Source organism: Eublepharis macularius, chromosome 14, assembly GCF_028583425.1.
Source record: "Eublepharis macularius isolate TG4126 chromosome 14, MPM_Emac_v1.0, whole genome shotgun sequence".
NCBI lineage: Eukaryota > Metazoa > Chordata > Lepidosauria > Squamata > Eublepharidae > Eublepharis > Eublepharis macularius.
Genome location: NC_072803.1, coordinates 48943106 through 48960595, shown reverse-complemented (window position 1 = coordinate 48960595; position 17490 = coordinate 48943106). Strand labels below are relative to the sequence as shown.

General features: G+C 46.1%; 1 protein-coding gene across 6 annotated transcripts in view; it reads right to left on the bottom strand.

Moving 5' to 3' along the window:
* The window catches only part of EHMT1 (euchromatic histone lysine methyltransferase 1), a 148390-nt gene that overhangs the window by 32043 nt on the left and 98857 nt on the right, over positions 1-17490 (bottom strand). For all 6 annotated transcript variants that reach the window (XM_054997507.1, XM_054997509.1, XM_054997506.1 and 3 more), the window contains 7 exons: positions 15051-15171; positions 13465-13596; positions 11351-11496; positions 8014-8157; positions 3496-3722; positions 2288-2455; positions 936-1018 (listed from right to left, as the gene is read on the bottom strand). In XM_054997507.1, coding sequence (XP_054853482.1) covers positions 936-1018; positions 2288-2455; positions 3496-3722; positions 8014-8157; positions 11351-11496; positions 13465-13596; positions 15051-15171 — 1021 coding nt within the window. The remainder of the gene's footprint in view (positions 1-935; positions 1019-2287; positions 2456-3495; positions 3723-8013; positions 8158-11350; positions 11497-13464; positions 13597-15050; positions 15172-17490) is intronic.

Below are 17490 nucleotides of genomic sequence, written 5' to 3'. Positions count from 1 at the left end.
CTCTCTTTCACATGCACGCACGCACACACACACACACACACATGCGTGCAAGTGCCCTTAATCAGTCATCTGCACTCTTCTGACCGGTACCAGTTTGAGCCCTGAGCATCACAGAGGGCATGTGCTAGGAAGGACCAGAAGAAATGAAACAACTGAAAATTACTCGGAGGAAGAGAGGGGAGAGCAAACATAGAGTTTGTACACATGAAACCAGGACTACTAACATAGCTCAGGGTTTCTCCCCCTCACCCTCATTTTAAGTCACCAGGAGGATTCAGGTCAGAAACAAATTGCTTAACAGCCCTAATTCAGGTAGGTGGTGAGCAAGTCGTTTATTATTATTGTTTATTATTATTAGGGAAAATGACTTATGAGGACTGAGCATGGTTGTGGAGGCTGAGAATATTTGAGGACACACACACACACAAGGACCCATTTAAACAAACTATGAAAGAAAGATAACCACTAAAAGAATCAACTAAAGACATAAAAGGAGTGGAAATTAAACAACAACGCAACAGAACAACTAAAATACCAGTAGATAAAACTGAGACACAAGAATCCTAAAACCAAGAACAACATCCCAAACTTTCACCACATCTTAGAAAGGAGAAAGGTGATCAGCAAAATCACACAGCGGGAGGCAGCCCAGCCTTAGGAGGAAGGACCTGGTCCCTTCAAACCCTTCATTAACTCATGCTCTCATTGGAATTCATTGGAATTCTTGCCGAGTTTCCATTAAGGTGGAGCCAGATGAATGTTCCTCTTTGGGAGCCCTCTTGGCTCAACCACTCTTTGGAATGGGTGTCCATTTCCCATCCCAAAGCTGTCACTCCAAGAGTTAAAATCAAAGCAAAATCCTAGTCGAACTGAAAAGATCCATCCTCCACGCAACAGAGACCTCTCCCCTGATGTAAGATGATGAAGCCACTTACCCAGCATCAGAAGGACCTTCTGCAGCTCTCCTTGCCGTGCAGAGAAATACAACTGCTTGGGGTGAAACCGTAATTTCTTGGGCCTGTCATGGAGCAGAGAGGCTATTAGCAACCAGAAGGGCAGGGAAGTCCTGAATGCCTCCCCTCTTTATTATTAATTGCACATCAAGACACACGCCTTTATTTGCATGCCTGACTTGCTCTTACTTCCCTTGAATCCCAAAGTCAGCCAACAACCTGGAATCACAAAAAAAGGACTTGAGATTCCAAGTGTCAGAAAGAATGGTGCCATAATCTGATCTGGGTAGAGAGCACCGAGATGTGCAAGAGACTCTAACAAACTATTTGAGTTCACCGACTATTTGACTCATGAAAACAATCCCCATTTGTAAAACAGTCTCCCTCTGTCTTTATAAAATCTTTTCCGCAGCGGGGGGGGGGGGGGGAATGTTCACAGTTCCTCTCTACTGACTTGAATGAGGGAGGTGCTGTTCCTCGGTGGGTGGAACACAAGCGTTGCATGGCAAAGGTCTGAGATTTCATCCCAAGTATGATCACTTAAAGGATGTCCGGCAGCAGGTGAGAGGAAAGATGTGTTTCTGCCTGAACCTCTGGAGGGCCACCGGAAGACGGACTTATGGTCAATACGAGGCACCTTCTTCCTAATGGAGGATGGCCTATCACTCAATGGCAGGGCATCTGATTGGCATGCAGAAGGCCTAAGGCTGAACCACTGCCATCTCCAGTGGGAAAATACTTTCTCACTGCTGATCAGGAGGTAATACTGAAGCTCAAGGGTGTGCCTCGGAATAAGGCTGTAGCTGATACACGAGTAAGGCAGTGACAGCACTTCTAGTGGAGTGCAGTGGTCAGCGCTGGACTAAAAATGGGTAGCCTTGGGCCTGTGACTCTCTGTCAGCCTAATCTACCTCACAAGATTGATATAAGTAAAAGAAAGAGGAGTGGGGAGAGAAGACATGCACAGCTCCAAAGAAAAACAGCATACTTTGTACTGAACTTCTTGGAGGAAGAACTGGAGAAAATGGAAATAAGTAACCGACCCACAGATGGAATTTCACTCGAGTTTGGGACCATGCGATTATTACAGTTCATTGGAGTGGGAGGGGTGTAGTGGAGAGTGTGGATTGAAAACACAATCAGAATATTGCCCTAACTTTTGAGACAGCAGCCTAGTTTAACAAGAGAAGTGCTAATATAGGGCTGGTGGATGGAAAATGAGCAGAGTGAATCCTAATGTGCCCCACTGAGGCATTCCAATGAACTGAAACCTGAATGAACGGAAGGCTCCACTGACATTTGAATACAGGGTCTATTCCAATGACCGTTCTTACTTTTCTGAGTCCAGAGCAATCAAGGCGCTTTCTAGGGTTTCTTTAACAGGTCCCTGGGGCATTCCAGGTGGGGCTGGCTTGGGGAAGGTAGAGGTTCCAGCCAAATCAAACCCTTCAGCGGGCAAGCTCTCTGGCCGGCCTTCCTCCGTTGGTTGACTTGCAATGCCACTATTGCCAAAAAAAAGAGGGGTGGGTGGTGGGAGAGAGAGGCGTAAACACAACCATCACCAACAGTCAATGCCACACACATATTTTGCATCAAACATAGAAAAGAGGTTGCTTTTAAAATGCCACTGGCTTGCATTACTCTTCAGCAACGTCAAGGACAGTGTTGTGAACTTCCACCCAAGGCTTTATTACTTGCAAGTAGAGGCTCTCCTTAAAACCTACTCTCTTTCTTTCGACAAAATCTCATGGCGTAATTCTCCCTAGAGGGCTTCACTTCAAAATACAGAAGGGGGAAAACTGGGTACTCTCCCTAACCCTATTTCGTAAACTTCCTGCAAGTGGAAAGTTAACATCTCAGGGAGAAGTGTTCAAGGACAGCCTTCTCTCTGACCTGCTAGATTTTGGTTGCAGAGTGCTTTTTAAAAAGGTGAGGGAAACATTCAAGCATCCAGTCCCTTTACATCGTAGTTTGTAGTGGAAAAATAAAGCCTGCTGCCTCCCAACCACAAAATACAGAAGTTCCTACTTGTCCCACAGTTCAGTTCTGAGAAGTAATGTCAGTTTTTGAAATGTCTCTTCCTGCAGCTGGGACTCCTGTAAGCAATAGGACAGTCCAGGGCTTTTTTTCAGCAGGAATGCGGTGGAATGGAGTTCCGGAACCTCTTGAAAATGGTCACATGGCCGATGGCCCTGCCCCTGATCTCCAGACAGAGGGGAGTTGAGATTGCCCTCTGTGCCGCTCCAGCAGGGCCACTGGCCATGTGACCATTTTCTCTGAGGGCAACCCACCACCTCTTTTCTCATAAAAAAAACCCTGGGAAAGTCTGACCAAATGGCGCAGCGTTTCCTCAACAGGGAGTATCACCAATAAGGCTTGAACTTCCCATCAACTGCCTTTGGAAGCCTTCTAACAGGAAGGAGCCTCACTTCATCTCTTTGGTTCTCCTCAGCAGAAAGACAATTCAGCCACTGCAATTTCCCAAACGCTTAAACATAAGCAAATTTCTGCTTGCAGTAGTTCGCGCCAAAGAGGGACCCACCTTCCTGTCGTTGTGTCCGCCCTTCCCTCCGAAGTCCCTGGTTTCTTCTGCTCATAAGTCAGTGATAGTGTGGAGGTCGTGTCTGCCTTGGCGACTGTCACTTCTTTGGCCTTGGAGGCCTCCTCCCCACAATGTGGACAGTAGCTCATGCCTTTGACCTGGGAGGCACAGTTCCTGTGGAACCGGTGGGAGATGCTGCTCTCTGGCTGACACTCCATGAAAGTGCCCTGAGAACAGAGATGAGAAGGAATATCCATATATTAGGAGTAGCAAGAACTGGGGTATTCTGTAGCAGTTATCATGTTGTACTCAGACTGAGGTGCTGTGGGTTCAAATCCATCAAGCTCACTGCGAAGTCTCTGAGCTGGTCACACTCAGCCTTATCTACTTCATGGGGTGGTTTTGCCTGGGGAGTGGGTGGGCAGATTTATGCTATCTCCCAGTAGGAAGGACAGGATATAGAAGTGTGGTATTGTCATCAGAGTGACAAGGCTAGGATCGGGAAGTGTGTGTGTTATGTGCCATCAAATCGCCTCCGACCTATGGCGACTCTATGAATGAAAGACTTCCAAAACATCCTATCATTAACAGACTTGCTCAGATCTTGCAAATTGTAGGACATCTCTTGTTTTATTGAGTCAAGCCACCTCATTTTAGGTCTTCCTCTTTTCCTACTGCCTTTTACTTTTCCTAGTGTTATTAACTTTTCCAGGGAATATTGTCTTCTCATAATGCAACTAAAGTATGATAGCCTTAGTTTTGTCATTTTAGCTTCTAGGGAAAATCCAGGTTTGAATTGATCTAGTACCCACTTATTTGTCTTTTTGGCTGTTCATGGTATCTGCAAAACTCTCCTCCAGCACCACATTTCAAATGAATCAACTCTTCCTTGGAAGCTTGCTTGGTGACCCTGGGCCAGTTATACTCAGCCTAAGCTACCTTACAGGGCTCTTGTAAGGATAAAATGGGGGAGAGAGAGTGATATATGCCACCCAGAACTCCTGGTAAGAAGGGCGTGGTAAAATAAAGCACTAAAATATATCAGATCATTCAACTTGAATTTGTCTTTCCATGTTTTACCTTTCTTTGTTATGTAGTTTTTAACAATTTACCCATGTTGTATTTCATATTGTAAACAGTTTTGTTAATAATTGAAATAAAAATATTTAAATAAATAAATAAAGTACTAAACAGATAAAGCAGTAATAGATGGATTATGTTTACCAAGGCATCACCTGCTACAGTATATATGAGCATATGAAGCTGTACTATTGAACCAAATAACTGCTCCACTTAGCTTGGTATTACAGCAAGCACAGAGAAGTCTTTTCTTTTGACAAGAAATGTCAGGGATTAAACCTGGGACCTACTGTACTCAAACAACGCACTCTACTGATGAGCAATGGGCCTTACTCATTTTAGACCAAGAAATGAACAACTCAGCCAAACTCACTAACTACGGGAAAAATTGGAGGAAATAAACCATGTTCTTAATTCCAATTCTCCATAAAGCTTGCTTATAAAATTTCTCTTGTATTTCTGTTAACAGGCGCTGTTCTGAATTACCCCAGGTGGTGAACGGACCTTTGGACACTTACCGTGAATTTATACTCTCCCTTACTGAATTCAAGTACATTTGCTCCATCTTTCAGAATGAGATGTTTACCCAACCAAAAATGGGACAAAAAGGAGATCAGAACACTGGATAGCCAGTAAAACTATGTGCAGTGATGCGCATAAATGCAGTTTAGGACAGGGAGCAGAAAACATGTTTTGCACACAGACAGTCCTGGGTTAAATTCCCAACATTTCCAGCTGAATACAATCTCTGGTAACAGGAGCTGAGTAACACCTCCCTCTTCCTGAGTCCCTGGAGGGCAGCTGCCAGTCAGTGCAGAAAATACTGAGCTAAATGATCCAATGGTGTAACTTGGTATAAGGGAGATTGATATGTTCACAGCACAGCTCATGTCCCAAGTGCACATCATAAGTACTGCCAGTTAAGAAACTGGCAGGGTTAGGCACCTATATGGAATCTTTTGGATGCCTCCATATCTTCCAATGATAGCTTCTGCTAAATAAGATGTGTTACCGATGCAATAGCGGAGGGTCATGGCTGGAAGAATCTCCTCCATCCATGGAAGCCTTCCAATAGTTTAAGATATACTTCAAAGACTCTGTCTTTGCCTTTTGAAGAAAGGTACAGGAACATCTGAGGCAGGTCCTTCTCTGCCGTGGCACCTTGATTGTAGAACTACCTCCCCATAGCAATTGCGCTTGATCTTAGTTATTGTTGTAGGGGGGACAAGGTGAATGGCTGTGATTCTCTGTCCCCTTCTATAATCTCCTTTCTTTAAGTCTATTTTAAGGGAGTACTAGTGTGTGTGTGTGTGTGTGTGCGTGTGTGTGTGTGTGTGTGTGTGCGTGCGTTTTAAGTGCCTTCTGTATGGCTTCTATTGTTCAGCTCTGGTCCTTTTTAATTGTATTTTAAATGTCATTTTGGTGGTTCCATCTTCTTTTAAAAAAATCCACAGTTAATTGGAAGTTTCTACACCTGCTCTGCTCTTACAAATGTGGGGTCTAAAGAGTTTAAATAAATAAAACTGGGTGTCAAGAAGACTCCTCAGAGGCCATAAGGCAAAACACAGCCAGCAACACGCGGCTGCTTCCCTTGACTACACGGCAGCTTTGAACAGAGCCTGAATCATGTAAGGGCTGTGGACAGTGTATCCCAAAGCAGCATCTGTGAAGCTAGTAATGCCAGCCGCAGAGTTAAACATGTGTAGCTCATTACAGCACACTTGCGCTCTCTCTCTCTCTCTCACACACACATTCGCTCTTTCTTTGGCACATTCCCTCCAGTAATGAGCCAAACCCATCTCTGATTCTCTCCTAGCTCTGCAATTTGCCCATGGAAGTTTCTAAGTACTCAGTGGTTTTTGACTTGGCACCACAACTTCCAATGCCGTGTCTTAGTGTATCTACTGTGGCAATTTTTATTTGCTGTGGTCTTGTCACCCCCAGAGGTGGGGAAAATGCTTTAAACACACAGCATCCAGATCCACTCCCACCCCCTTTAATACTCCTGGCAGGGAGTAAAATCTCATCCCAGACTTTCCAGCACGCCAAGTGGCTTGATCAAAGTGTTTCCATACGTGACATTTAGAAAGCCTTTGAACCTCTCCTTGCGCTATTCATGTGCGTGAGTGAATGTTGTTAACGCCAACTGACAGAAAGCAGAAGGAGGGCCCCCTTTTAAAAACCAAGTGCAATTTCTAGCCAACATGTTTTAGTCAAACACAAAATGTATCACGACCTTGGGTGTGAAAACATTCTGGGCTGGACCCCTCAAGTTGGAATTTTGCTGTTTTGCAAACTGAAAACAAACTGAAGGGGCTGCTTGAGATCTTCACTGGAATGTGAGGCACGATAGAGGAACCTAGTCCTGAAGTCCCTTCACTGGACCACTAAGAGGGCGCTACAAAAGTGGAAGGTACGAAGGTGTAAAGGGAATGAAGAGAGACATTAAACTGGAGGGAGGGAGGGAGGGAGGGAGTGTACACGAGCACAGAAGGCGCAATGGAATTCTATTTTTTCCATTTCCTGCATTTGTAGCCCATCATTTCTCCATCCCAAAACTCAAGACAAGTCTCCCCTCCAGGCACTATCTAGTGCCAGGCCTAACTGCAGCAAGGCTGCTGTACCACCTGCTCTCCAGAGCCACTCAGTCCTCCATTTGTAACACCTCTGGGAATGCTGGGTTCCAAACCAAGTTTTGAAAGCAGAGAAGACAAAAGGGAAGGAGAAGTGAGGGAAGTTAAAGGCTATCCCTAAATGCACCGGTTCTCATCAACACGATGCTGGACTCCACTGAGAAGATGCAAAGGCTGCAGCATCTAGCAAGCCCTCATCCATGAATATCTTGACTGGGCCAGACAGCAGCGTGCCACTCAAAGCTGCCTCCCTGCCAGACAACCAACGCAGGAGAAGTGGCTGAGTGCCCTTGTTTTGTGTGCTGATTTATCGGTGCATCGACTCTTCATTTTTCACCATTTTCTGGAAATTGCTAGAATGTCATTCTGCCCACCTCTCCACCTGAACCTCCACATCTAGAGGCAGCCAATCTTTGAACACCAAGGCTAGGAGGTAATATCAGAGGGAGTCCTTGATCCTTGACCCCGGTTTGTTGCCCTTTCAGGGCAACTGATTCGCTGCTTTGTGAAAGCTGGCCTAATCCGTACCGTGCATGTTCTTACAAAGTCAAAGCGTGCCACAGTAATGCATGCCCTGCAGAGAGAATGCATTCCAACTTGGGGAGGTTTTTGAACCAGTGTTTTAAGGAGGCTTGGACAGAGTTTGGCAGTTTGTACCAGACGACCTTCTTCCTATCTCCCAGCATTCCAACAATCCTTTTAAAGAGGCAACATGGCAGACTCTCCAGTCCCAAAAGGCAGCCTTTATTCTCTTCCCATCCACAAAGCCTTGAGGGCCTTCCCCACAACTCAACCGGGGACTTACTGCTGCACAGAAGAAGCCACATCCTGGGCAACACTGATGTTTCACCATTCTCCCTCTATGATCCTCACACAGGACTAAGAGCTGGACTTTGTTAGATGGGCGCATCAACTCGTATTTCAGCACGCTGTTTGTGCAGCGGCTCAGCTGGAAAGGGGGAGAAAAAGGAAAAAGTCATGCTTGAAAAGCACATTATAGAAACAGAAAGCCTTCTTGTCTGCCACACTGGGCACACGGAGAGAGATTTCATACACTGCATCGTGTGAGCTGTGGCCCCTTTGCAACAATTCATATGCATGCCAAGCAGCCTTGGTTATGTTCAACGGCAAAGAAATGCAGTGTTTCCCTCTTAAACTCGCCTCTAAACCAAAAGCAAGAACACACATCTCAGAGTCACATATGCAAACAGTGAGAGTCACATCCTGCACTCTTGCTCAGTGACTTGAAAGAAGGGTGGCCTTATTTTGTGCACCACAGTTAGGCTCATTAAAATGCAAAATCCCTGGAAGACACACAGTCAGTTTCAGGGCTTTTTTTCTGGGAAAAGAGGTGGTGGAACTCAGTGGGTTGCCCTTGGAGAAAATGGTCACATGGCCGGTGGCCCCGCCCCCTGATCTCCAGACAGAGAGGAATTGAGATTGCCCTCCGCGCCACTCTGTCTGGAGATCAGGGGGCGGGGCCACCGGCCATGTGACCATTTTAAAGAGGTTCCGGAACTCCGTTCCACCGCGTTCCGGCTGAAAAAAAACCCATGGTGGGTTTGGATAGATGGGGGAATTACTGTTTCTGCTCATTGAGAACTGCAGACTTGGATTGCAAAGGCATTTTCCAAATAAAGGCCCCAAGTTGTTTTGTGTGTGTGTAAGTTAAGTGCCACCAAATAGCAGCTGACTTATGGCAACCCCAGAGGGTTTTCAAGGCCAGAAATCAACAGAGGAGGCTGGGCCACTGCCTGCCTCTATATAGCCTCTGATAGCAACATTCAATTTGGCTTTAGAGAAACCTCTAGTCTAGCCTCTCTGCTCGGACTTTCAGATCTCCTTTGGCTCTCTTCACAATCCAGTCACTGAAGGCACACCAACAGCACCTGCTTTACCAAGTCAAGGAAACAGCGGTTAATCCGTGTACATCTCTTCATTTCTCTAGACTTGATGGACACCTCTGCGGGTAGAATGACCCTACTGAAGAAAGCACGTCATCTCAGATGTCATGGCAGTTCCATCTCTGGCATTCCAGACCATTCACTCAGGCAAGTCACTGCCTGATTTTGCAATTGTTGGATGATGGATGTGCGCTCAAGAGTCAGCTTTGGGAATCTCTCATCAGACCCCATCCTTAGTATATCAGCAACAGCAGCAGGGCAGTGCTTGCATTTGGGATTCTAAAAACACAGAGGGGTTTTCTCCCCCCTCCCTCCATATCAACTTTGCTCAGCCACATCACTCTCAAATAGATGCTTTAAAAGCGGGGAAAAAACAGCTGAGAAACAAAAAGATTTCAGACAAAAAAGCCTTAATTCAAGCTACTTCAAAAAGGCTGCTTATTCCTGCTATCCATTAAAAAAATATCCCTCCAGTATCCGGGCATCGCCTATGGGTTTTTTTAGCTGGAGTTCTTGCTTTCCCTAATGCACAAGCTGCTGATCTGGAGAGCAAAAAGGCCCTGGCCTGACTTTTGACCCTGTTTACCAACCCAAGGGGGGGAATCATCCAAGCCCCTGCAGGAAACGAATCTGCCCGTTATCTCCTGACCACAGGCAGTCATTACAGCCTGGCTATCCCAGCAGTGGCTAATTGAAAAGCTACAGGGGTGGCGGCGGCAGCTGGCTGACGGAATCTGCAGCAGCAACAGAGCGCTTCTGGGCTACAGAGCAGCCTATGGCAGTGGCCTAATGGAGGGAATTCAGCAGAGGTGTCTCCAGGAAGAATGAGTAGGGGAGGTGCTGGAGAGGGTTAGGGTCCACATGGACATATACAAGTGAGGGACGCATAGTCCCTCTGCTAATTTCTTCACCTGGGGTCCCTTGAAGAGGAGAGACAGAGGATTTACATACATCCTTTAGGCAGTAACATTTTTAATCAGAAGGAACAGACGTGTCCACAAGCTTGACCACCTGGTTGCATGCTAGCAATTTAATTTGCTGTGCTCTATTTGTTTACTTGTGCATGCACCAGTGCCTTTATTTTCGAAAAGGACACAGCAGCATTCAATATGGTGCAAACAGGTGGTTTCAGGCGCTGTCAAGGGGAGCACATTTGCTGCTCTGTGTTAGAGGTCTCCCTTCTCAACCACTCATCTCCTTGAAGCCGGCTTTGGAAGCTCCTTTCCGTTTCCACTCCACCTCTGTGTGCCTTGCCCAGGCTGTCTGCTCACATCTTCTCTCCATCACGTTCTCCCCCGCCCCACCCCCGTCACAAATTTCTCCTGTCCTTCTTCCAAGGAGCTCAGTGCAGCATGTGGGTTAGGCCGAGAGAGAGAGAGTGATGGGTCCAAAACGATCCAGTGACTTTCATGAATTCAGATCCTCCCCAATTCTGGTCTGACACTCCAATCAGCTCTCTCTTTTGGTTTTCCTGGGTTCTGTTTCCTGGAACCTGGAATTGCACTGGCATCCCCACCCCACCTATGCCTGGAATCTTTATTCTTTGTGCCCCAGCTACATTTGTCAAAACCCAAATTAGGGAATTACTTCCGGCGCTGGCCACACCTGAGAGCAAAACTAAATGCTGCATTTAACGCCTGGCCACCACTGGGACTTGCAATCAGACAGCGGCTGCAAGTTCCCCCGTGGGTACTCACTTCCACAGAGCCCTGATTCGGATCAGGACTGCGGCACAGGGGAGGCACAGCTTCAGGGCCTCCCCCACATTGCAACGCAGACCTAAACTTAATCAGGCCACCGCAGCGCTGCAGAAACAAGTTCCTATAGGGAATCTGCAGCTGCTGTCTGACTACAGGTCCCCGTGGCAGCCACACATTAAATGTAATGCCTAGTTCAGCTCTGAGCCATTCCCAAGTTCCACAGCTATTATGAAGTAAAAGAAGCAAAGGCAGAAACAGCCAATCAAGTCCATGCCTTGCCCTGTATGTGGCAGCAAATCCAAACAGTGCATCCAACTGACTTCAACACCCCTCTGTTGAGAACCAGGCAGGGTTTAAGAACCGTAACACAAAGACGTGAAGCACCATCATCCTCTGGCTGCACCAATTACCACCCACTGCTGTAGCCCCAGTTGGGCTTTTGGCCCGGCCGTATGCCAGCCTGCCTTCTCCATGTTCTCTCCCAAAGCAAAGAAGGCACATGACCTTAGGGTGCGAGCCACAGCAAGCGCGCAACTACCTCCTTGTCCACGCTCTCTGTTGCCATGCACTGGTTGTTGGCTAGCGTGGTGATTTCTCGACTTCTGGGGGTTTCCATTCGGCAGCTACAGAGCGGCACTTCCTGCAGGCTGTCTGCTTCCATTGCTTCAGGGCCATTGGAAAAACCTGCAAAGGGAGGGGAGACGCACACAGAATAGCAAGCAAGCCAGTCAGTGCAAAGAACCATAGAGCTCTAACAGGGTGAACACAGATGGGAGGCCCAGAACTGTCTGCTAAAACGGGCTTGTAAATAGTCCCTTGTCTGTGGCAATGAAGAACCATGTCTTGGTAACTCAGGCAGGTTTCCTTTTTGCACACCAATAACTTAGCACAGGTCGGCTTTCGCAGACTGATTTGTACGGCTGTGTTATAAGGCCCGAAAGTGCCCTGCAAAAAAGATGTTCAAAGTGCTTTGAAAAACATTCGTTCTGCCATTTGCACGGACAAAGGAATGCCCCTTCCCCAGTTTTAGAGGCGGGAGAGGATATAAGAATCAAACAAGGAGATTTTAAGATGTGTAACTAGTGAAATAAGAAGCATCCCCAAGTCAGATCTAAACACTACACAACACAAAATCTCTATGAAGTAGAAAATGGTGGACCACGTGCAGCTCAGGAGATAATGATACTTCCTATTTATAGAGCCCAAAGCACTTCACACACATTGTCTCAGTAATCTTTACGACAATCCAGTAAAGTAGGCCACATATTGCAAATACGAGGCTGTGTAAGAACGGTTTGTTTAAAACGATCTAACAAGTCCTTGGCTGGGAATAATCAGCAGCATTCCAGGCTATGGTCCATTCTTCACCAAGACACCACACCAGCTCTGACGAACACATTATGACCAATTGCTTACTCGTTCAACGTTTTACTGTTTCACCTTTGCCTTCACACACTTTTAGTCTCATGCGTATCTCAACCACGTTTGGAGACGTCCAAAGAAAGCAGTACTGTCTTTTTAATTAATTCATTTTTAAATCCAAGCTTAGGAACTGTGCTCCAATCTAGATTCCGCCTTTGAACTCCTGTGTTTGTACATGGAATATCCAGAAGCCACTGTCAAAGGGTTAAGCTGATCTATCGTTTCCTGGAGCAGATTCCCAGCAGCTGCCACTTGAAATCAATGTACTGGTGGCAGTGTCAGTGCCAGAGCATTTCTTGAAATCAATGTGCTTTGTCTCGCTGGGCTTCCCTCCAGAGGTAAAAGCCATATGGGGGGTTGGGAGGAGGGACAGAAGGTCCTGTGAATCACTTTCAATAAGTACTGAAGCAGTCACAGACCATGCATCATTGAACACAGAGTTTGCTCAGCCTACTGCAGCCTGGCTGAACAAATTACTGGAGAGAGCCAGTACCGATAAGAAGATGGGGGGGCTAGCAAGGCAATGGGCCAAGAGCATCTCTGCATCAGTCCCTGAGTACTTAGCATGAAACCAAGAACAAAGAGTGAGAAAAGGCTTGGGAGCCCATTTTAGGATTAGAGGCTGGACAGCAAGACAGCCTTTAGCAGTGGGACCAACCACATTTGAAGCAGAAGGCACTTCTACCAAGCAAACCCGTCGGAAATCCCCGTCTGCTCTACACAACAGTCTTCCGATCAACAGCACACGTATGCGTTGCTACTACCATCTCACATGCCTCGGGCCCAAGAATAAGCACACAACATCATTAAAAGACACACTGGATAGTGGGGAACCTTTTCGTTGACAAGGGTTACGCAAAAAAGAAGACCGTCAGACACGACTGTAGGGAGATACACTCAGCCCCGGGTCTTGCACCCTGAAATGCTCCAAACCTCAACACTCACCAGGATATTCCCACTGGGCAAATATATGGGCAGTTTCATTCCTTGCATCACCGCCCCCCCCCCCCAGTCCCATCCACTCAATTGCATGTGTTACTGGGCCAAATGAGCCATTAGCCTTCTCCTTTCTGCTGGTTGCTATTTGATCCATTTGTGGTTTATTTAGTGATGCTGGCCTCTTCTCCTATTAGCAGCCACCAGGGGGCATCATCTTAATACAGAGAAATGAAGCTAAGGAAACAAAGAACCAACATGGTACATGGCCATATTTAGAAAGCTGACACTCACCTTCTGATTGCGAAGATAGAATTCCCTTTACTCGGAGATCCAAGGAATCCAGAGACACCTCCATGTACTCCATGCTATTCTCTTGCCCAGCTCCTTCTCCACTCCCCAAAGATGGCTTATACATTTCGGAACCTGGGTTAAAATACAGACATATTTATATAGCAAGAAAAAGAACTATGCATGTTATGTCTCTCTAAAGGCCACATTCATCTCTAACAGACAGTATTGCTGGCTACACGCTGAAGGATCTGCAAATACAGATGCAGATAGAATAATTAAAATGCAACAGCTGGGCCAATTGATCTGAGATCCTACTTCCTTCTCTGCCAGATCCAGGCAGATTTCCCCTCTCACAGTTTTAGAAAAGGAGGGAAAAGGTGTTAAGAGACCGGGGACATAAGCAAAAGAAGTCTTCCTTTTTTCAGACACATCTGTCTGCTGCTAAACTGCAGTAACGGCAGAAGCATACATGGCAAGAAGGAAGGAAGGAAGACCTGGCTAGCTTTGGGCTTATCCTACTCGGATGCAAAACAGCTCTGGATCTGAGCAATACTAAAAAAGACCAATGATGCAGAATGAGAAGAAGGGACATCTGGATTCATCCAAAGGGGAACAACACAAGCGAGCATTAACAGCAGCCTCTCAATGAGCGAAGCAGGCTCTGCTAGGTAAAACTGAGGAACCTCTAACAGCAACTAGTCCTTGCCTCTCTACCCCCCACCTCCATGGCTCCACTATTGTTCCCCCCTCCCTTCCTGAATCTGCTGTGCTCTGCCAGCAAGGTGGCCTGCCTGAGCCTAGAGCTGGTAATTCACCCTGCAATCCCCTCAGCCACTCCCTTCTCTAAAATTAAGCCACCACCATCCAATCAGAGAAGAGGAATGTTCTGAATGACTTCAAGTAAAACCAGTCACACACACGATGGGCCCACCCATAGGGCCAAAATGCATTTTTCTGAGCTCTGGAGCAGCTCTAAAGAGAGATCAAGGTAGGTTTGGAAAGGGCAAGGAGGAGATCAGTATTTTTACCACAGTGAACTCTGAGATCCATTGCCTCTAAAGGCAATCTTGCTCTCTGACCAGTAGAGCCTGATCAATTCTGCCTGCTGGGAGTCAGCAATCCTGCTCAGGTCTCAGGAGCTCAAGAAAGCTTGTTTGGGATTAATAAACCCATTTTAGACGCTAGTTTTTTAAGACCACCACAATGAAGGAGGGATGGATGCATTTGCATTTTATTTCTTTATATCCTGCTCTCCTCCCCATTGAGACTCAAAGTGGCTTAGAACATGGTTCCCCCCCTCCATTTTCTCAAGACGACCCTGCGAGGTAGGCCAGGTTGAGCGTTTGTGATGGGCCCAAGGACACCCAGCAGGATCCCATGGTAGAAGCGAGGATTTGAACCCAGGTTTCCCTGGATCCTACTGACACTCCATCTACTATGCCAGGCCAGGGCCAGGTCAGGCTTTACCCTCCCTTCCCAGACTGGGCCTGCCCGCTGTCACTTCTCCTTCCGTATAACTGCTCTCTCATAAGGCAGCAGAGACCTTGGAGTCCATGTTGAACCCAAAGCAAGACTGAGCCAGTTACCTAGAACACTGCTTTGTTTCTTTTTACTCCTTCGCCGCCTCTTCCGGGTGGGTTTCAGCCATGGGCTGTCCGTCTTCCCTTTCCTCTTCATCAGCTTCTTCTTGAGGCTGGACTCTGAACTCTGTAAAAACAGAGGAGCCAGCTGCTTCAGGAACCAGTGACCTGATCCTCAGTAATATCAGGGTAGGAGCGCCCGCGGCCCTTCCTCAGGATGGCCACAGTTTAGTGGCATGCCCTGCATTTTGCAAAACAGCAGTTCTACAAAACACCACAAAACCCACTCTGCAGTCCGAGACTTCAACATCAAGGAGGTCTGTAGCTTGGAAAGAAAAGCCATTGGCATCATATTAACAGTATTTGCTTCCCAGTGGCAGAAAACTGGGGGTGGGAGAGGGGAGGAAGAGAAGAAATTCTGCCCCCGACCACTCTGTGCTCTGAGTCGAGAAAAGCCCAGTTCTGCACAAATTATGTGAAATGAGAAACTCAGTACTATTTTGCCTGACTTTGTATCTTACATTAGACAATTTTTACAATTTAGTGCAAGGACTTAGCACAAAAAATATTTTGCTTCCAGCCACCAGCTGCATGAGCAGCTGCTAGCTGGAAGTGAAATAGTTTGACCCTACCAGGTGCTAAGCTTCTGCCACATTTATTCTTCTCTGTCATTCGCGAGGAGGGGCATGGAGCTGCACAGGGAGCGGATGGGCCCCAGAGGTAGAGATTTCTCTGCGGTGGTGCCTTGATGAGGGAAGGTCTTCCATGCAACAATTTGCCCAGAGCAAAGCTGAGTCCCAGTCAAAAATATTGTTATTCTCCCAGGCTTCTTTGTGTGTTTGTGCGTGTGAATTCTGACTGATCTTTGGAATCCTTTTGGTGATCTCCCCTCCACCACCACTTTTTTTTTTCTTCTATTTTACGAGTTCCTCCCGTGTCCCTGCTGGGGTTTGCTGTTGAACGGTCATGTGAAATCACTGCTGACTTTATTGCTGGTTTAATGCCTGAGGCATTAAAAAACCCACAGAAATGTTTCACATAAATACTGTTGGCTGTCCCGACGGTTTATTCCCTCCCCTTCCAGCTTTATTGACTGAGCTGCCAGAGGAGCTTATGCAGTGAGAGTGTGGATATAAGCCATTCAAAATAAATAAATAAATAAATAAATGCTCCAACCACTCGAAATCTTATTCAGCATCACCACTACCTGTACCAGGGCTTCTGAGACTCCAGCAAGAAGCACCCACGCAAATTTTAAGCTTATCTCCGCCTCCATAAGGACTAGAAACTTGTTTTTTAAAGAAACGAAAGCAAAGATTCTCATGCTTAAACATTTTGGCCCTGATACTGCATTCTGAACTTTGTCTGCATTCATGGTAGAAACAAAGCTACAAAACCCATAGCTACAAAGCCAAGACTATGAGCACAGACATGGGGTTGGTTTTTTGTTTTTGATTTTGTCCTCAACAGAAGGACTATGATGGCAGCCCGATTTTATAAAAAACTGATGTGGTTTTATTTGATTTTAAAATGTATTTTTACTTGCTGTAACCCGCTTTGTGCCCACTTGTGGGGAGGGCAGGCTAGAAGCCTAACAAAAATATATAAATAAATAAATAAAAACAACAGAAATTACAAACTCTCACAGACCGACTCAACTCGCCACAAGATAAAATCCATTCTCTCAAAAAATCCAAGCTAGAGATGTTTTAATGTACCAAAAGGGCTCCAGATGCAAAGTTTTCCTGCGCACCAGGAGAGAGACAAGAGTTACCCCAAACAGATTCATCAGTTTTACTTAACTATTTATTAACAAATTCAACTGATATTTGAACTAAAATGGCATAATCACGTATCTTGAACTGCACAGATAATTGCAACTGATAAGTTACTGTTAGGAATAAAACTATAACACTGTTAGCCAATGCATGGGAACAAGAAAACAAGAAGGTGATGATACTGTATCTTGCTATGTGCACTTCAGTCCCATCCAAATCAATGACATTTAAGCATGCTTTACTCTTACTTTGGCCTCCCCCACCCCAGCCCAATTACAACATTCCTCAATACCTATTTAAAAAAAAGCAAAAGGCTTATTTCCTTTTAAGCTTTCAAGTTTGATAACAAGAAAAAAAATATATGAATGTTTTATTCTGCTAGTCTTTGACTGTGATGACTGACTGATTGAAGAAGGAAAAAAAATACACCAAGACAGAAAAAAAAAATTCCTTTTAGAACTGTTCCAATGTAATGGTTTAGGCGACTGATGGCCACGCTCCGTGCGGGCCATGCAGGTTCCAATCCCCGCTCAGCCATGAAGTTTATTTTTAAGCTACAGGTTGGCTTAATAAAAAGACACTGTTTCAGCTAACCGGTAACACCTAATTGGCAATCAACAACCGGAAGAAAAAGCTGGACAAGCAGCTGCAAAGAAATGCAGAGGGTC